The sequence below is a fragment of the Panthera pardus genome, unplaced genomic scaffold (genome assembly GCF_024362965.1).
Source record: "Panthera pardus isolate Hobbes unplaced genomic scaffold, ASM2436296v1 HiC_scaffold_13, whole genome shotgun sequence".
Taxonomy (NCBI): Eukaryota; Metazoa; Chordata; class Mammalia; order Carnivora; family Felidae; genus Panthera; species Panthera pardus.
The window spans coordinates 192206496-192227355 of NW_026526688.1; the positions used below are offsets into that span (position 1 = coordinate 192206496).

A 20860-nucleotide genomic window follows, 5' to 3' on the forward strand; every position below is an offset into this window, starting at 1 on the left:
ACTCTGCATCTACATTTTTATGGTTTGTATTTATTCTCCACAGTACCGATCCCAAAATGTCAAATTACTAGAGCTGTTTTATGGAAATTCGTTTTAGGTCGGAATATTTGAAATGCATTAACTTAATTTTATCTGTTTAGCAAAGTACAATAAGGCTTTTTGCATTAACGGAGTTTTCTTTATGGTATCAGCTGTGCATATGTTTAAAGACATGATGGACTGAAATCACTCTTGTTTGAATTTTATATTTAGCAAATGAACATGCGCTGTTAGGGATTAAGCAGTATTTGGAAAATGTATGTGTAAGGATTATTTAGAACGGAATTGCCAAAAATCCTGGAATATTTAGCACACACTTGTTGATTGATTTTACTGCAATAAATATGAAGCAATAACAACTATATAAATTATTCAGAGACTAGTCATCCACAGCAGGATTCTTTAGAGATTACTTCAGAGCACAGTTTGGCAGGATATTCTTTTTACAGTTTTTTTTTTCTTTCCAAATCCATGTACAAAAGAGATATAGATACATATGGAATGGATTCATATTGATTCTTTGAAAATGAAATTAAACATTTTAAAACATTCAAGTGAAGATTGCATGATCTTTCATACTGAAGCTCTCTTTGGTAATTTATTTACCTTAAATATTATTTTTGTCTTTCAGAAGGCATTACACAGTGAATGTAAGAGATTTATTAAAAACCTTGGATCGCTTGAGAGTGCTTTAGTACTTTGCCTTAAAATCTGCACATAGGCAAAATTCCTGATATTATGAGTTGGGATTTTCAGCATAAGAGGATTTAAAATCTCTGCTAAAGCAAGGGCTTGTTAGGTGTTTCTAGGCTTCATATATCAGAGAGTCCCAGCTACTTACCAATCGTTCAAACTAAAATGGGGCAGGACAGGCAGGACACATACAATCAAAGAGACCAATTTAGACCAAGTAGAAGGTATCAGGTTCTCTTAAAATTGGTCTTTTGTTCTAGAAAGAAATCTTATCCAGCTCCAGAAGCAGATAGAATAATCAGTATTTACATAGGTATGGACCTCTTCGTATATTCTGATCCTGATCGCATTTTAAAGATTTCCATTCATTAAAGCATTTGGAGACAAGGTATTGGAAAGAGCAAATGTTTGCAGATTTGGAGTTAGAGACCCCAATTATCTACTTATAAGTCATGTGACTCTGATACAGTCCTAATAACCTTTTTGGTTTTTGCATAATAATCCTTTTGAGTTCCAGTTCCTTACTGTCTTGAGGTTGTTCTTAAGATCCAATGAAATAACACCCCAAAATACTTTGCACACTAAAAAGCATTACATTATTAAAATTTACATTATTATGAATCAAATATGATTAGATGACTGCTCTATAAGCAGCTCATTGAAAATTCCAAGTCAGTTGAATGTGGGTTTTTTTGTTGTTTTTTTTCACTTGGGGTACCTGGGTGGCTCAGTCAGTGAAGCCTCCAACTCCTGATTTCAGCTCAGGTTATGATCTCACAGTTTGTGGGTTCGGGCCCCGCATTGGGCTCCATGCTAGCAGCACAGATCCTTCTTGGGATTCTCTTTCTGTCTCTCTCCCTCTCTCAAAAATAAATAATAAAATAAACTTAAAAAAAAAAGAAAATATGTCCACTTAGAGGATACTTATGAGATCCAAAGGAGTCAATGATTCTGTTCCCCTTATTTTTAAAGTATCAACCCTTACATGATCAACTTTCAGTGGACACAAAATCTGAAGAGATGAACGTACAAATATTCCCTGAATAGTTGGAGATGTTGTTTTACTAACTGTAACCCAGAAGGGTCATGGCTGTTTATAAACGAAAGACATTTGTCTCCTGGTATGATTGGTTTCCTGAAATGATTCGTAGCTGTTGGAGGTCTGGCAACGATGTGGGGTACGTGGGACCTTTAGATATTTGTGTTAATGGTTTATTTCTCTGTGTTTCTCTCCCAGCTATCGGCAGGACCCTTATCCCTCGTTACTTTAGCACTGTGTTTGAAGGAGGGGTGACTGACCTGTATTACATCCTCAAACACTCGAAAGAGTCATACCACAACTCATCCATCACAGTGGACTGCGACCAGTGTGCTATGGTCACCCAGCATGGGAAGCCCATGTTTACCAAGGTACAGGACACCCTCAGCAACATGGCTTGTTTCTCTGTGGGTGTATTGAAGGATAATGATTGTGGTTTTCTTCTGGAACTTTGAGCTGATTTCTCACATCTCAGACGCTTTCAGCACTATGAGATCATCTCTTTTGTTTGTGGCACGGCTAGACTCTTGGTGAACACTCTTCTAAGATATGTGCAGGTGGTAGAGAGCACCTGAAAGTCAAATATGACAGAGCCTCGGAACTAAGAGGGAGAGAGCATTGGCTGTCTGTCGAACCCAAGTTGCTAAATTAGAATTTTGACTGTAATACAAAGAATTTTCTACAGCTAAAATAACATTTCCCCATTGCTGTGTGGTCAGTATTTGTGTTTTGTTTCTGAAATGACACACTTTTTAAAGCTAAATTCAAATGTTAACAAACAGGGAAAAAGTCAACTGACTACAACTGAACTAGTTGTAATCTCTAGGGAACATAAAAACATAAATGAAACTAGGGAATTCAGAGTTTAAAGGTTGTTTCCCCAAATTCTAGGAAGTGCTGGTTGGTCAGTGAGCAAGTGAGCACAGTAGAGCCAAAGGCTGGTTGTGAGAGAATAGGAACACAGGGGAAGGGTTGTGGAGGGAGGAGCAAGTGACACATTCTTTGAGGCAGAATTCAAGGACCTTGAAGGATGTAAAATGAAAGAGAAGAGATAGAGAATCAACCTGGCTTCTATACGTTCTATACCTATGACCCCTTCCTATCCACAGACAGTTGACAGATGGAACGTCCCCCTGGGCAAAGACCTTTCTGGAACACTACAGACAATCCCTTTATGTCTTCTCCCAAGTAGAAACATTCCTCAGAACAAATATTTAGCTAGAGATTCTGACAAACCGAAATTTGTTTTAATGCACACTAGCCCATTGCATTTTCACAAAGACTCAATTTGAACTAATTTGTAATATTAATGATAGCACCTATCTCTTTTAGTTGAAAACACACACGATGATCCTCTCTTTATAGTTCAGAAGTTGAATTATCAGGGTTAATTGCAAAAAGCCCAAATTACCAAACTGAAGATGTGTTTGTTACCTGTGCTCAATTTTGCTGAAAGAATAGAAATAAAATGTTTATCATGTAAAGTATCCATTTATCTTGTTGGTACAGTTTAATCTTTCTGGTGCTCACATGATGTTAAAACACACACACACACACACACACACACACACACACACACACGGGCAAAGAAAATAGTTCTAAAATGCCAAGCAAATCATCAAATGTCATCGATCTTATGGTATCTTGATTTTGTCAATAGACATTTTTAAATGCAGGATAAGAGTTGGGTTTTTCTCTTTCTTCCTTTTTAACGGTTGAGCAGAAAGGAAGGTTGCTGATCAGGGACAAAGTACATTCCCGCTGTATTCTGGGAAGAGAGTTTTGATATGTGGAAAGGAATGATCACCTGGGTGATGGTTTAATCTGCCCATGCCTCACTTCATTTTGGAGATGTAAAATATTTCCATAATCTTGTATGTTAGATGGGTAATACAACCTATTTCGAATGTTACAAAGTCAAAGCCCCACAGAGAAAAGCTTTCTCTGCTAGCTCATTATGGTTTTATTTGTTTGTTTGTTTTGTTTTTGTCTAGACTTAGCATTATATTTAGGTAATCAAGAAAAACACACCAATTTCTTATGCTTTAAGGGAAAAAAGAAATCCATGAGAATTAAATAAAACAGCTATAATGAAGAAGCTACTTCCAAAGCCTACAGCCATGGAAAGTAAAAATGCATTTTGTGGTAGCCCTTTCATAACACATAAAATAGTTTATGGAAATAAAATAATATAATATTTTATAATAATTTTATTATAATAAATAACTTTAAAATAAAACATATAACATTTTATATGCATGTAAAATATATAATAAAAGGCAGCCCTATCATTCATATTTTTCCAATGTCTTTCTTTTCAGGCCAAAGCTATCTCATAAATGAGCAGAGTCAGTTGCTCTGAGGTTAAAGTGCCATACACTCAGGACTGGTTTTAAATTTGAAAAAAATCCCATTCTTTTGATGAATCAATAATAAAGTGCTCTTTTTTTTTTCATTCAAATCAAGAAGCTAAAGTTTTCTTCTGTTGATTCTTGACTCTTCCTCATCTGCGGATGCACCCCTCTCAGCTGGCCGAGTGGTTTGTTCAGGCATCCGAGGTGGTCACCAGGAAGACGGTGGGAGCATCCTCTTGAACTCAGTTCTTTTGGCCCCAAGCTTCAGTTATTTAGATCACCACTCCCTCTCCTCCATGGCAATACATTCCCAACTCTTGTAATGAATGTTTCCATACCATGATGAAAAATACCACTTTCTGGGAAATGTAGCTTAGCTATGTGGACTTAGTCCAGATGCTAATTATGCACATTTATTTTTAGAAAATTCTAAAGCATTCCTTTTTTTTTTTTTTTTTTTTTTTTTTTTTGCTCCTTGGTGATCATTATACTACCCAAGGAATCCTTCCAGTTTTTCTTTTGTTCTTATGTTAATTAAAAATAAGCCATCTTCATGTAATAAAATATGACTATTTAGTATGAAACAGTGAGCTAATGACCTTTCAGTACCACAAAGAAAAATATAGCCTGGAAGCCGATGCTCTATTTTTAAAGGGGAGGCTGCTGTACATGGAATTATTTAGCACATTAAGTACAGGCAGTATCACATCGTTCTAATTTAGACTATCAATATACTCTAATTCCCCCAATAGCATTTGACCCAGTGGTTCCGAGTTGCTTTTATGAAAATTTGGTCAACTGGTGAATCAAAAATCAGCTGCAGTCCTAATCAACAGTAATATTTAATATTACCCAGGAGTATAGTGTGCATTTTGCAATTTCCTGATCCTAGGAACATTATAGATTATGGATAAATATGTAATTAGAGTTTTAAGACACACATTAGGAAGCCTTTCTTTTCTGTATTCAATTTTGAATCAAATTGAAAACAAGGCTCAATAATCTGAAGGGCAATCACCAAGGTTTTCAGAATCAAAGACCCTTGAATTATATTTGAGGGTGTGGATGCCGGCAGATGCCGAGAGGAGCCCTCTTTGGGGTACACATCTGGTTACTTTTAGATTTTACAAACTGAAATAATAATCACAGCCAGGACTGAACACCCTTATCACTCTGTAAATACAGCTTTATGCTTTCTCTGGTCTCAATTATTTATTATGTAATTATTTATTACTATAGAAAAGTACCATGGAAATGCCCCAGCCACTTTTCCTAGATGAACACTCATTCATGTCTTTGACATCATTCTTATCTTAGCCTGTCTACAACATCATCCTCCAGGATTTATACGTTTCTACTCCTAGCCCAACTCCAATCAAATTATTATAATATCAACGATCATATTGCCCTAATATATGTATATATATGCATTTCAATATGCATTTACAGATAGAGTATCTCTACATAAAATACAATGAGCTTTGTGCGCTTGTTAATTTGAAAGCAGTATTTCATGCATAAAGACTGAGCAAATTAAGTAAACACTTCTACCTGAAAAGCACATTTTCTTTTCGTAACAGCTCTATGAAAATCACTGTATTGTGCAATGGCATGGTCAACATCGCTTCGCAATTAGCCAAAGAAAGAAAAGGGTTAAAAAGCTACCGGTTAGTTTGAGAAATGTTCTTTTTTAGTTCTCTTGTTCCTGGCCTAGTCTCAAGCTAGCACGTGATCCGCTGAATGCCTGCCAGCCTCTTTCTTGTTGATCCTCCGGAGACCATCTGTGCTGGGGGCATTGATTAGAGCGTGTCTGCTGGGATTACATCTTTTCTGTTGCCATGCCAACTAATCAGCTGATTTTGGTTACCACAGAAACAAAATGTCAGAGCTCACAGTACGGTAACATGAATTCAGCACAACAGAAAATGTTTTCTTAATTGGGGACCCTTTTGATTTTGGATTCCAAGTGAAAGGCAGCTTTAAAAAAAAAAAAGGTCAACTTTAGATAAAAGCTACGTTAATTGTATTGATTAAGAGCAATGCACAGAATTTTTCTGGAAAGAGAAAATATTAATTCCCCTTTAAAAGCTATGTCTGTTTTTTACCATTTCCAAACAAGGAATGTATGTATATATATATATATATATATATATATATATACCCCCCCCTAGGTGCCTTTATTCCATTTGCTGATTGTTGCATATGAAATAAATCACAAAGCCTTCAACTGCCATGATGGGGGCAGGAGGCAGTGAGGCAGAATAGGGCTTGGGAGTAGGCCATGGTATCACTACTTGGGGGAGACCAACAGTGACCAAATTCTTCTCCATTCTTCCATTCAAGGAAGTCACTGAATTTTCCTTCAGGAAAACACCCAAAACAGTCAATGTGGATTCACTTTCAAGGATTCCTCTCTTGCACGTGACCTGCTTGGGAGAAAGCTGATTTCTTGGCTTTGGCTGACAAAGGAGGAGCCCAAGGCTTATTATCGTTTCCCCTTTTGTAGACCCAGGACGCTTTGATAGCAATAAGGGTCCTCAACTGGTTTGCTATGTCACAGTAAACAGAGAACACAATTTTACTTGACCTTACAGACACCACAATTGAGTAATTCATCAGAAGGACTACATCCATACCTTCTCATTATGAAATTCTGTTCCAGTAGAAGTAAGCCAGAACCTACGTCTGCCCTGAGTTTGTGGTTAATAAACACAAAACAAATAGATTAGATAATAATAATTAAAAAAAGCACGACATTTAACTGGGCTAATATTTGTTTAAACACCTAACAATACCCTTTCTTTAAAAAGGTGTAGCATCCAAATATCCCTGTCCTCTACTGTCAGGATATTTCAACTGTCACGGGCTGGCTGAGGTCACCTCCCTTTTGTGAAAGCTTTCAATGCAGGTGGCTTCTGTCCTACTAACACCCCAGGGGGAATTGTGTAACTTAATCTCCATGCAACCCTTGGTGAATTAATTCCAGTGCTAAGGGTGTTCTAGAGGAGTGGTTTGGGGACATGAAAGTCTTCCCCTCTTTCAGAGTGTACAACTATCATGGCTAAGATGTCAGAAGGAAGCCCTGAAGACCATTCTTTCGAGCAGTTTTGGGGCAAAGTGCCTTAAATGCCAGAAATTACCCGCAGATTCTGCTAGTAGCAGCTCAGTTAGAGGTCTTCACCCATGTCATCAGTAATCATCCCACAGTCCTGAGACTTTTGAAAAAATGAAAATGGCACATGGCAATAGCATCTTTCTTAAGTAGTGCTCTATCAACACATGTTACTAATTCTCTTTGTAGTGGTTGTTAGTTCGTTTAAAAAAAACATCTTAAATTAGAGTAAATAGAAAGCACTTAACCCAGTGCCTAGGACATAGTTGGAACTCAATGAATGGCGGCCTTTCGTATTAGATTCCCAAAGGGAGAAATGATTGTTAACATCTCATAAAAAGTTAGGTAAATTACTAATTACCTTCAGGGAGTATAGTTTTCAGAATGAACACGCCCCTTGTTGAATGAATTGTTATTTATGAGTTTTAAAAATTGTGTAGTGCAGTGGCTTCCGAAGTTTTATATGTTTGTTCTTAGCATAGGAAAGCTTTCTCCAAAAAAGCTTGAGCAGAATTCCAATGTATTGAAACAGTAGAACTGAAGCTGTTCTGGTTGAATTGAAAAAATGGGTGGAGATCACATGGTCTAGAAGGAGGCCGAACTCTTCCCAGCAGAGCCCCTGAGATGCCTCCGTGGATCCCTAGGTCTCAGAGAGCACTTTATGACAACCACCAGTCCAGGGGTCTTTGGTTGTGTTTCTTTTATCTTTAGAGCTATCATTTGCTATCATCCTCCTGTGTGCCAAGTATAATACTGGGCAATCGACAAACACAATATCATCATACATTTCCCCAGCAACCGGGAGTAAGGTTAGTATTATTGTCATTTCACAGAGGAGGCAACCGGAACGCGGGGGATGTATTCAGTTGCCTCAGAGTTCCAAAACGAGTACAAAGTAGCGTTGGGATGTGAATCTAGGACTTTGATATCAAAGCCTCCACCTGCTCTAAAGCAAAGACCAACTGAATAAGCAGTTGTAATTATGTAAACTGGACACATACACTGCCACTATTTTTTAGCTGAAGTTGGATCAGTGGGATCAGTGGTGTCTGACTACCTAGTATTTTCTATTTCACAGTCATTAACGGTGAAACAAAATAGGTAAATAAAATAGGAACTACATGCTAAAACTGATCTGAACATCAAAAGAAGAAAAAAATTACTACCGTGTCAAAGATCACTTCGTCACGGAAGAGAGCCTCACAAATTCTTTTTTTTTTTTTTAAGATTTTATTTTTAAGTAATCTCTACACCCAGCATGGGGTTCAAACCGATGACCCCAAGATCAAGAGTCACGCACTCCACCAACTGAGCCAGCCAGAGGCCCCAAGAGAGCCTCACAAATTCTGTTTCATTAATAATATATATTTTTCCTCGAAAGAGAACATGCCTCTATGCAAGCAAAATTTGTCACTATTCATAGCATGTGATTGAAGGAATACACTCTAAACATGCCTGGAATTTGTCTCTAAAAATGAAAACTTCCTCTGATTGGGTAACCTTGGAGTAAGTCACACGTAAGCATAAATAATTTTAGCAGATACTTCCTCCCAGAGTAGGGCAACCACGATTAGAACAAGATTTCAAGCTCTGATGGTAGAAAGATGATGACAACAGAAGTAAAAGGAGGTGGGGAGGGTATTATTTTTGCAGGTACACACTTTTGACATAATATTACAATAATGTGGGTTTTGGTCCCCTATGTGCAAATGAAGAAACAGAGGGTCGTAGAGTTTCGTGGCAACCAGTAAAGTTACTAGTAAATCATGGCTAGTGAGCAACTGTGCCGTCTTCGGGACCCACGGATTCTAGGGCTCACACTTGCCTCACTGTGCTGTGGATAAAGCACTTGTGTCACATCCTTACTGAGATACGGTGCTGCCCAAGGACAGTCAGGGAGACCCCGCTGAGTAGCTGACGTGTGAGTTACAAAAATGTGGCATTCACAAGGTGCACAGCCAATGAGTGTGATGTTTGTCGCTTCTAGGTATGTACAGAAGGCAGACTGATCTTGGAGTTCACCTTTGATGATCTCATGAGAATAAAAACATGGCACTTTACCATTAGACAATACAGAGAGTTAGTCCCAAGGAGCATTCTAGCCATGCACGTAAGTAATTTCATCACTATTTTACTGTCTTTTCTTTTACTCCCTCTTTCTTCAACGAGAAAAAGTACGGTTCTCTCTCTGTAAAGAATGCCAACAATCTTCACAAGCTGGGCAGCGAACTCTCAATTTTGAGCTTTTCCCTCAACCATTTTATTCCACAGGCCCTTTTCCCTCTCCTTTGTTTGTGAGCTTGGTGCGTTGTGAGATTTTTTTTTTTTTTGATACTTTACTATTTTAAACTCCAAACTGAGGTTACCGCAATAAACAGTTTGTACTTTTCTTAAATTCCATGGAGTCATTATCAAGTATTGCTCTGCCTGGGCTATTAAACCTGTTATGTATAACTGGGGAAAGAAATAAAACAAGAAGTAAGAAAAACAGTTTCCAGTCTTGATTAGAACCAGCTGACAAGACGTGGGGCTCATGTACCTCAGATCTGTGTCAACGTCCCTCCTAACCATGGTGTTGGAGTGAAGCAGACGATTTGGGATTCTCTCGGTTTCATTCGACCATGAACCACGACAGATTTATTGAGCACCAACTAGGTGCAAGGCCAGATTCAATGCCAAGTTGGGGATGTGTGTGAGGGGTAAGACTTGCTAAGAGCTAGCTGAGTGCAGTCCCTGAAGAAGGCGTCAAAGGCATTGACTAAATAAACCCCTCTTCTATAATGCATGATGCAGCAGTTTCTGTGAAAAAGCTTTGGAGCAAAATCAGACTTAATGAGCCTGATTTTTAAGACCCTGTACAATCAAAAGAGAATACAATAACAGTAGCTAGTATTTACTGGCTGTTTGCTATGCCAGGCCTTGTGCTAAGTATTGTACACATTATATTTAATCCTCCCAGTGACCCAGAGAGGTGCCTTATCACTCTCCCTGCTTTAGAAGTGAGGAAACTGAGGCTCAGGCTTGATAAGTTACTCCATGCTTCTCAGCCCGAAAGTGGGAAATCAAGATTTCAACTCAGCTGGTACCGACTCCAGAACCCAGGCTGATAAGCTGTCTCCCAACCATCCAGTTCCAGTCTGTGTCCCCAGGCTTTTGTCCTCGACCCTCTCCTCCCGACTGGTTAACCCAATCTCTACCTTTTTCACTGACCTTGCACTTTCTGCTGTGGCGCCCTACTCCCCTGCTCCAATCTTCCCTCCTATCCGTACCCCCAAGTTCTTCTCAACTTTCAAAGCCCAGTTCACATCCTTCGCTCCCCTTGAAGCAGCTTGGAGTTGTCACTCTTACTGTTTTCAAAATAGACAGAAAGACAGCAGAGGTTAGTGGTCGGGAGCCTGGGCCCTAAAATGAGACCACATAGGTGTATCCCTGTTCCTGTGTGGCCTTGGGCAAGTGGCATGGCATCTCTGTGCTTCTAGATCTTCATCTGTAAAATGGATACAGTAATAGAGTCTGCCTCAGAGGATTGATTGGTATGAGGATTAAGAGTTAATGGACGTAAAGGCCATAAAACAGTGCCTGGCACACAGTAGGTCCTCTTCAAGTAGTGGTGACTGGCTTTTAACAGCAGCAGCAACATAGTTCCATTCATTTATTATTATCCTGTCCTCCTTGTGCAAAGGAAGCTCCTTGATGTCGGTCATGACTAGAGAATATCTAGAGAACCAGCTTTTCTTGGCTCGTGAAAGGGGTTCCATAAATACTGGCTCCATATTCACAGAGGACGCCCTTTCCAGAAATTGACATGAGAAGTGACCAGCTCTCTTCTTGCTGACATCTGTTTTTTTTACTCATATACACAACGCCAAGTGGTTGTGTGACTATGAGGAGAACTAAGTACAGGAAAGAATAAATTAAAGTGTTAGAACAACCTAGATTGTCTCATGACTGCAGGCAGGAAGACAAAAGGGTGCTTACTTGAGTCTATTTCATTCCAATTTGTTTCTACCAGTTAAGAAAGAAGAAAAGACAAACCGAAAGAAAGAGCATCAACCAAGAGACTCACTTTACAAGGCAATCCAAAAGAACTTTCTTTTTTTTCTAGCCCAACAGAACACTGGGGTAGCCTATGGAATGCCACAGTGCTCTTTTACACGTGGCGGATATTTTGGAAAATGTGATGTTTCCCCTTACAGTCCTGGAGGATGTGCGGGGTGAAAATCGTTGAGAACATCTATTGCTAGCCTCAGCTTAATGGGGAGGAAAGTTAGAATTCTTAAATATATATATATATATATGTGTGTGTGTGTGTGTGTGTGTGTGTGTGTGTGTATACGTATATATATATATATATGTATGGTATATATGGTTATATATATATATATGTTGCCATTTGGTAGAAATGGCAAAGTTTTCAAATATAGTCTTGGACTCCAAGCTGTTAAAAACAACACTACCACAACACAAAACAAAGGCCAGTCCTAAAGCATGGCTCTACCAAATCCAGGGGCCCTGCCTTTTCTGGCGAGTGCCAAAGACTTGAAAGTGTCCTGGCTTAATGACCCTCCTCCTGAAGACACGTGGTGTCTCACTGGTGGAAGGAAGTAAAGCTATTTCTCCCAAGGACTGAAAGCTTGTCTGACTCATTTTGGTTCTACCTGGCCATAGATCTTGCACCATTGATCCAAAAATGTTCTTGAGCCATTATATTCAAGTGTCTTCAAAATGTAAATTAAATTATCTCCAGCAACCTCCCCTCTGAGAAAAACCAACAGGGTCAAGATTTCATTTCTTAGCAACTGTAGTAGAATCCGAGACTTTCCTGGCACCATGATGCAGAGATAAAAAATACGATTTTCTTTTCCTTTTAGGCACAAGATCCTCAGGTCCTGGATCAGCTATCCAAAAACATCACCAGGATGGGACTAACAAATTTCACCCTCAACTACCTCAGGGTAAGACCAATGGGATGATTACATTTCCTGATGAATTTGAAAAGTGCTTTAGAGATTTATATGTATCTTGAACCAAGGAGTTAAAATGAGGCAATATAGCATAATATGTATGTTGTCTTACGCCACAGTGTGTGTGTGTGTGTGTGTGTGTGTGTGTGTGTGTGTGTCCAATGGGGGATGGGGTTTAATTAACAAAACAGCAAACTTAGACATCATCAGGATTGAACTCCCTCTCTCTGTATGACTCTTGGAATTCATTATTCAAAGGCTAACAATGTCTGCTCATCAAATGTTTGGGCGCTATGCCCCTTGTGGTTGTCTCGGGTTTCGAATGTACTATTGTTGAGTTCACTGCCTCTGCATCTCCACCCAAGGAGTGTCTCTGAGGAGACTCTGTGTGCCTCCAGAAAGAGGGCAGCCCAACGGTGTAACACAGACATTTATTTCTAAGTCTTCTGAAGAACTCTCTGGGTAACACGTAACAGATTTTTTGGGTTGGATATGAAGTCAGTTTTTATTTTTAAAAATTAAGGGTTAGGCAAGATTCTCTGCCTACATAATAATTCTAGCTTCCATATTTGGTCTAAAAGGGTAACATATGTCACAGTGGTGTGTAATGTAGAATTGCGGTCGCCGTGTTGCAGGTAGAGAATATGATTTCCATCGTAAGGCAAGCATTGTCCTCCAAACTCCACGAGAAGGCAGCGGCCACATTCCACATTCCTTTGTTTCTGAGCTCCATCATTGTCACTTGCAGCCACTTCTTCAGGCCCCCACCCCATCATGGAGTTCATGCTGTTGTTTCTTTATTCCTGAGTGCCGTGTAGGTTTGAGAATTTTGTTTTGAATTCACAACCCTCTATGCACAATCATTTTGCATATGTGGAAATGTTGAAATGTTTTGGCTGGACTTTCTCTTCTGTGAATTAACAATGATTTGAATAAATGCTTCCAAGTCATGCACTCAGTGCCATGGGCCACGCCCTGGGCTAGACAGTGAAGATTCAGAGACGAAAGTCATGGCACCTGCCATGAAGAAACCCACTCCTATGAGGGCTAGATTCATAGAGAGAACATTATATACAAAATGGTAAATGCCATGACCGAAAGCTCCAAGTGGAAAAATGGGAGTGCAGAAGGGAGACCTCCCAGAAGACTATATCAGAGAAGCTTTATGGAGGAGATGGTGCCTGACTTGAGTATGAAAGAATGAACAAAGGCAAACAAGAGGAAGGGGAGGAAAGACACTCCCATCAGAGGGAAAAGAAGGAGCATGATGGGTTAGGGGATGGAATTCCAAGCAGTTTAATGATGCTGGGACATGGAGTGAGAAGCCAAGAGAGTCAGGAGGGAGAGTAACTTGGGAGCCAGGTCTTGGAGCAACTGGCTGCTCAGGCTGCCAGGCCAGAAGCCTCCGGAAGGATCAACCATGAGTATGGTTGTGTCCCCCATCTGAGTAGAGGGAGAAGAGCCCTTTTCCATCCAGCCTAGATGCCCCAAAGCCAAATCCAGATAAGGAAAGAGCTGGATCAGCTTTGCTGCCCACCACACTACTTTGCTCCAACACCACCACCATTTTGGCAGCCCTGAACTGGGTTGTTCTTCAGTAAATAGTCCTGTGGTCCCTGCTCAGAAGGAATCCAGGGTCTGCCCAGGAGGATGGGTGGACAGGCAAGTGACCCCAGCCAGGGTAGCTGGAACTAGGTTTTTCCAAATCTCTAGGCTCTGTATTTAGAATTGCCCCCATGGGACCACCGGAGCAATAGAAGTGAGTAGCAAGGACTGGGGAAATGGGGGTCTCTGGCATGTTCTAGCCATAGGAATTCAGAAGGCTGTTTTCCACTGCTAGGCATTTCATCATGCTAGAGACCATGAGAGATTTAGTTTAAACTATCTGAAGATGCCTCTTCTCAGGCAGAGAAAGAAGTTCCATACTCTGTGTCCTCAACAGACTCCACAGAGGAGTCTGGGATTTTAGATTCTATTCTAGACTTGGTCACTGACTCTCTGGTGAAATCTGGACAGATTCTTTATTAAGTCTTTTAGCCGCATTTAATGCAAATCAATAAATGCTAAATTCTCTTCCTCCCCTTTCCCTAGCTCCTCCTGTTGTTATCATCAGTAAAATGGTGACCTTCACTTTGGGGTCAACCAGACCCACCTGGATCCCACGTTCTGTGGTTCTCTGATTTTAACCCACAGAGACTGAGAAGATCATATTTGCAAATTGAGGGAGACTGGTACCAACCCCTCTCCCAGCAGTGATACAAGAAAACATGTGGGGGTTTGGGCAATACAGAACAGTGTTTCCAAGGTTACCACTTAAATGTAGCACTTACAGCATGCTCTCGCCATCCATGCATGTCCTGACTCACTAGCCTTCACAATGGCCCACGTGCACAAGCACCATCCATGTAAGAGAGCCAGGCACAGAGAGTGCAAGTGAGTGAACTCAGTCACCCAGCTTTACACCACTGAGTGGCTGGGCTGGGACTTGAACTCAGGCTGTCTGGCTATAGAATCCATGGTGTTCCGTGCAGAGTCCTGCTGCTTTTCTAGTAAGAATGAAGGATGATGATATTGACAGGAACTGGATCATGTCTCTCCTGCCCAGGGGAGTCAACATCTATCATGGGCCCTTAATCCACTTTGTCAAAAGTAATGCCAGCTCCTTGTAGGTTTTCATGTGCAAGTTAAGCAAGACAGTCCCTATAAATGGCCTAGAGCAGTGTCTAGGGACAGAAAGCACCCAGTTATTGTTCATTGGCATAATTTATTGAACGCCTACTATGTGTCCATCATCGTGGTTCCTATTGGAATCACAGAGATCCACATGGCACCTGGCTGTTTACTTCCACTCTGGGTCTACCTAACACTCCTTTACTTCCTCTGCTCATGCATCCTGGGTGGGCAGCTATCTGACCATCCTGCCTCCATTGCTCCCTTTCTTCACTCCCTTGATCACTTCTTCATCTACTGATTGTCTCAGGACACTTTCATTGAGCCTACTCTGTCTTCCTGGCCTTGCCAGGTGCTGGGCCTTCAGTGTGGAGAAGATGTGGCCCCTTCCAGGGCTGGGTGAGGCGAGCAGGGTATGGTTGGCCACAATTCCAGTGAGGTATGCTGACAAAGAAGGACCCACAGGATTCATGAGAGCCCAGGGAGGGGTCCTCTGGTCTCCGGATAGAAGCCACCCCTCCTAGCAAATACTCGGGGCCGCCGTGGACCACTTGGTAGGTCAAGGCCGAGCGGAACCTCACATTCAGTTCCCAAAACCAGTTTTAGCTTCCGTGATGAGACCTGGCCTGGTTAGTGGTTGCTAAGAATGACAAACGAAGCTTTTCTTTTTGGATTAGAAGTGGGATCCCAGATTTCCCTAGTGCTCTTATCAGCTGATATTCGCAAGACAGCTGAGCAGTCACCAAGTGCATTCATTTATAAACCTGTTTTCCCCTCTACCCCACCCCCCATCAACCCTCAGTTTGTCCTCTGTATTTAAGAGTCTCTTATGGTTTGCTTCCCTCCCTCTCTGTTTGTAACTGTTTTTCCCCCTTCCCTTCCCCCATGGTCTTCTGTTAAGTTTCTCAAGATCTAATTTGAAAATAAATTATAAAATAAGATAAGGTAAGATAAGATAAAATAAAATAAAATAAAATAAAATAAAATAAAATAAAATAAAATAAAACAAAACCTGGAGCTCCCCCATCCTTCTGAGGAGCCAGGACCTTGCCTTTGGCTTCAGGGGGTCATCTGAAGCATTGTTTAGATTGTTAATGAGGAGCTCCAAAACCACACCCAGATCAGAAAAAGAGGTCAGACACCAGTGTTGGCAAATGTTAATCCACGGCCTTCTAAACCAGCAGAAGATTTTAATTTTTTTTTTTTTTTAAATTGGTGCATCCTGCTTTGGAAAGAAGGGCTAGAGATTTGAAATACTCCAGACATCTTAAATTTCAATATGCTGTGTCTTTTATGTCACAAAATTAAGCAGCACAGAAGGTAAGCAGTTACAGCCATCTAGCTTCGCCAAAACAGCGTCATTCACTGCCGTGACATTCCGAATCAGTCTCATGGCGGCCGGTGGTCAGGGACAGTGGAGAGTCGATTGGGGTGACTGTCGTCACTGGAGGAAGGGGCGGGTGCAGCACGGTAGCCGGGACTGCTTCCTGCCTGGGAGACACTCCTGGAAACTATGTGATGCATTTCACAAAATGTGTCCGCCAACTCCTGGGGAGGGAGGTTGTTTCCCTGTGTAGGGTGATAGAACCCCTCTAGTGGGGAAACCAGAGACCTGTGGGTGGGGAGAAGGAGCTAGGATTTCGGCAATGTGTCCTTTGCCATAATTGCTGGAAAACAGCAAGTCCTGCCATCCCCCTGGCATTTCAGAAAAAGATCCAGTCCAGCAACCACAGGGAGGCAGGGAGCAGCTTGATAGGATCGTGGCATCTGAGTCCCTGAGACCCGGTTGTGCAACCTTGTCGTTCCTGCCAGATGGCGCTGTTCATTGTTCATTGTTCACTCCGCATGCAACTATTAGACACCGTCTTTGTGCCAGGTCTCCACAATTTTCAAGGAGGTCTCTGTATGTATAAGTACACAAGAAAACCAGATTTGTGCAAGAAATCTGTCCTCGGTACAGTGAACAACGTAATAGCTAACATTTATTGAGCACTTAGTATGTGCAGGTACTCTTGCTGTGGACTTTTTAGGAAGTCTTTTTTTTTTTTTAATGTTTATTTGTTTATTTAAATAGAGAGACAGAGAGAGGCAGAGAGAGCGGAAGACAGAAAAATCCCAAGCAGGCTCCACAATGTCAGACGTGGGGGCTTGATGCCAGACGCGGGGCTTGAACCCGCGAACCATGAGATCATGACCTGAACCTCAATTAAGAGTCAGATGCTTAACTGACTGAGTCAACCAGGTGCCCCGGAAGTCTTTTCTTAATACTCACGACAACCTTATGAATTGGAGATTCTTTTTAGTCCTGTTTTTCAGGTGAGGAAACTGAGGCACAGAGAAGTAATGTTAGAGTCACAGAGCTGGTAGGTGGCAGAGGAGGGATTTGATCCTACAGCCTGAGTCCAGGCACAAAGGAGAGAACGGTTGTTGGAGGGTGGACAGGGGAGGCTCAAACCCTTCACGGAGGAGATGACCCTTGAATTGATTCTGAAAGGCAGGTAGGTGGTCCCAGGTAGACTGGACAGAGGGGCTACCTCACGTGGCAATACAGAAGGATGGAGAAAGTTAATGGGTTTGGGGAACTCCAGGCAGTTTCCCGTGGTTGAAATGTAAGTGTTAAGTTTGTTTTAGGCACCGGCACAAGGTAGCTGTTGTGACCCAGAATGTATAGCTGAGCTGAGTGGCACAGTTCTGGAGAGAGCTTTGTTCCAGCAAGAACACAGCCCAGTCAGGGAGAGCACCTCATGCTGGCACGTGGGTTGGGAGCAGGCAGGAGTATGTATCTGAGCTCAGCCACTTGCCAGCTGTGTGACCCTGGACAAGTTATTTAACCTCTCTAAGCCTCAGTTTCCTTGTCTGGAAAATGGGTATTTCACCCCCCTCACTGGACTGCAGTGATAGAGGTACATGGAGGTCCCATCTCTTATTTGCCAAGTGTGCTTTCGTGAGGGTCCCTGGGAAGAGTTGAGTTGTTCATTGGATTCCCCTGGATTTGGAGCTCCTGAGAAGAACCCCTGAGGACAACACAATTCCTCCTAACTCTTGCCTTTTATTTCGCCAAAGTGAAAGTCCTTTCTCACTCAGGGTTTGAAATTGCCATCATTTCAAATTTCCTGTAAGCACTTCTTGTATGTGAGTGTTTATGGTATGCAGTTTCCTAAATTTTTTTTTTTAATTTTTTTTTACGTTTATTTATTTTTGAGACAGAGAGAGACAGAGCATGAATGGGGGAGGGGCAGAGAGAGAGGGAGACACAGAATCGGAAGCAGGCTCCAGGCTCCGAGCCATCAGCCCAGAGCCCGATGTGGGGCTCGAACTCACGGACCGTGAGATCGTGACCTGAGCTGAAGTCGGACGCCCAACCGACTGAGCCACCCAGGCGCCCCTGCAGTTTCCTAAATTTGAATGACTTTAATGAATTTGATTTTCCAACTGAAAAAGAAATAATTGATGTTGATTTCATTTCCTCTTCCACGAAGAGAATGGGAGTGGGCAATACAGAAATCGTGTCCATAAGGACTTAGACAAGACCTGGAGGATGCAAAATCCCAAGATGCCGTGAGTGGCAAGCACAGTTTTCATTCATCTCCCATCCATGACGGAGGGGGACGATCCTTGCATGCTCAACACGGGCAGGGTGACGTTGGCTTGAACAGTTTTCTCCCACCTTGGGTATTTAAGGTGCTCTGTTTTTGTTTTTTTTTTTAATTACTTATTGAGAGAGAGAGAGAATCCCAAGCAGGCTCCACACCACTAGCACGGAGCCCAATGCAGGGTTCGAACTCACGAGCTGTAATCATGACCAGAGTTGAAGTTGAACACTCAACCGACTGAGCCACTCAGGCACCCCTCTGGTTTTGTTTTTAAGTTTTAAGTCAGATCATCTAACCAAGAGACATTTTGGTGGCATCTACTGTGTGCCAGGAACAAAAGGGGATGGGGTGGGGTGTTGACAAGAATGGATAAGGTATACTCCCTCTCCCTAGCTGTTGAAGGTACCAGAACAAGTAGGTCTGCTTACAGTTCGCATTGCCTCCTTGGCGGAGGACTTGGGTCATCCCCCAATTTCCTTCTCTGGTAATATCCGCGAGGAAACCTTGCCTCGTTGGTCTCAGCATATGACTTCAATTGGACTCTCTGGTTTCCCATGCACTGGTTGACTGGTCTGCTTCCCCATGCTGTCTTACCGTGGCACTCAAGGCCCTCCATGCTCAGGCCTCTGCTGCTACCCAGCCTCGCCCCATATCCTTTCCCCATCTCACATGTCGTCCTATCGCCACATAAACCACTGGCCGCTCCCCTAATGTGTTGTTTGTTGCCTCCGTGAGTCGGCGCAGTATGACTTTGCTTGACTCACTGCCTGGAACACTGTTCCTACCTTTCTCTTCCCATCCAGTATTCCCAGTATTCCCTGGCCATCTCCTTCTCACCCCTCAAGACTTGTTTGTCAGTCACCTCCTCTGAGACTCTCTCTCTGAGACTCTCAGCCAGGGCAGCTGCCCCTCGTCACTACTCCTGGAGCTCTTTGCACACGGTCTCTCGCTTAGCTCTTGGTAGGTCCTGGGTAAGAACTGTCACTGCACTCGTCTGTCTTCTGCTCTAGACTCAGCAACCAGAACATGGATGGATTGTCTTGTGTTTCCAGAGCTTCATAAGCTCTAGATCACAATAAGTACCCAGTAAATGTCTCTTGAATGGATGGCTGGTGGATGGGAGTTTGGTAAGTGGAAACTAGATTTTGAATGACCCCCTTCCCTCTTCCCCCCAAAAACACACAGTAGAATTCAGATGAAGTCACTGGCCCAACAGTATCTAGGGGGAAAAATGTGTGATTGATTTTCAAAATCACTACCTAGAACTTCACCATGATATCTCAAGAGCAGAAAATTTGAACACATTGAGGAAATGAAATGAAACAGGCATGGGACGTCCAGATCCCCCTCGTGTGCAAAATTTCCACTGAAATTCTCCCAAGTTCCCAATGGGAAATTTTTATTCTAATACCGCCACGTCCACTTGCTCTGAATCAGTATTTAGTTTTTATTCTAAATGCCATTACGCCCTTTTCATTATTTTGGAGATGTGTTCTTTCAGGGGCGCCTGGGTGGCTCAGTTGGTTAAGTGTCTGACTTCGGCTCAGGTCATGATCTCACGGTTCGTGGGTTCGGGTCCCACATCAGGCTCTGTGCTGACAGCTCGGAGCCTGGAGCCTGCTTCGGATTCTGTGTCTCCCTCTCTCTCTGCCCCTCCCCTGCTCACGCTCTACCTCTCTCATTCTCAAAAATGAATAAATGTTAAAAAAAAAAAAAAACTAAAAAAAAAAAAAAGAAATGTGTTCTTTCAAACCTTAAAGACAAATTTCCTAATGGGTGATTATTTTTGTCTATTTTCTTTGGCCAGAATTTCTTCATACTGAGGTACATAAACCTCCCCCCTCCCCCCCGGCCCCCGCAGTATGCCTAACATGACTTTAAAACGTCTTATTATCCTGCATCCCAACCAAGAGATATTTTCTTTGTGTTTCCCCTTACCGTTTATCCATTCATATGCATAATTTCTGCATAAATGTAATCAGTATACATATGATTTCTTAATGTTATTTGGTAAACACTTTTGCATGTTTCTACAGAGTCATCATATCATCCGTTTATAATAGTGGCAAATATTCCAGTGTGGTGCTCTGACAGTGTTTATTTAATCATTCTCTAAGTATCAGGCACTGAAGTCATGTTCAAGTTGTCATTGTCTCTAATGTTGTTCCTCTGAACACCTTTGCCACATCCTGCTCCCAGCAGTGCTCCGTGTAAGCAGAGGCTGAACTGTGGGGTCCACGTGCTAAGAGAAACAAATGTGCTTTGAATTCAGAGAAAGGGGGATCAAATCCTCCCCTCCTTACTACCTGTAGTGGCTTTGAACAAGTTGTTCCAGTTCTCTGAGCCCCACTTTCCTCATCCTGAAATCGGGATGAATAATGCCTCACAGGTTGCAA

General features: G+C 42.0%; 1 protein-coding gene across 11 annotated transcripts in view; it reads left to right on the forward strand.

Annotated features, from left to right (window-relative positions):
* LDB2 (LIM domain binding 2) overlaps positions 1–20860 on the forward strand; it is a 382301-nt gene that overhangs the window by 295317 nt on the left and 66124 nt on the right. For all 11 annotated transcript variants that reach the window (XM_053901663.1, XM_019453639.2, XM_053901664.1 and 8 more), the window contains exons 3-5: positions 1970–2142; positions 9225–9347; positions 12109–12192. In XM_053901663.1, the coding sequence (XP_053757638.1) occupies positions 1970–2142; positions 9225–9347; positions 12109–12192 (380 nt within the window). The remainder of the gene's footprint in view (positions 1–1969; positions 2143–9224; positions 9348–12108; positions 12193–20860) is intronic.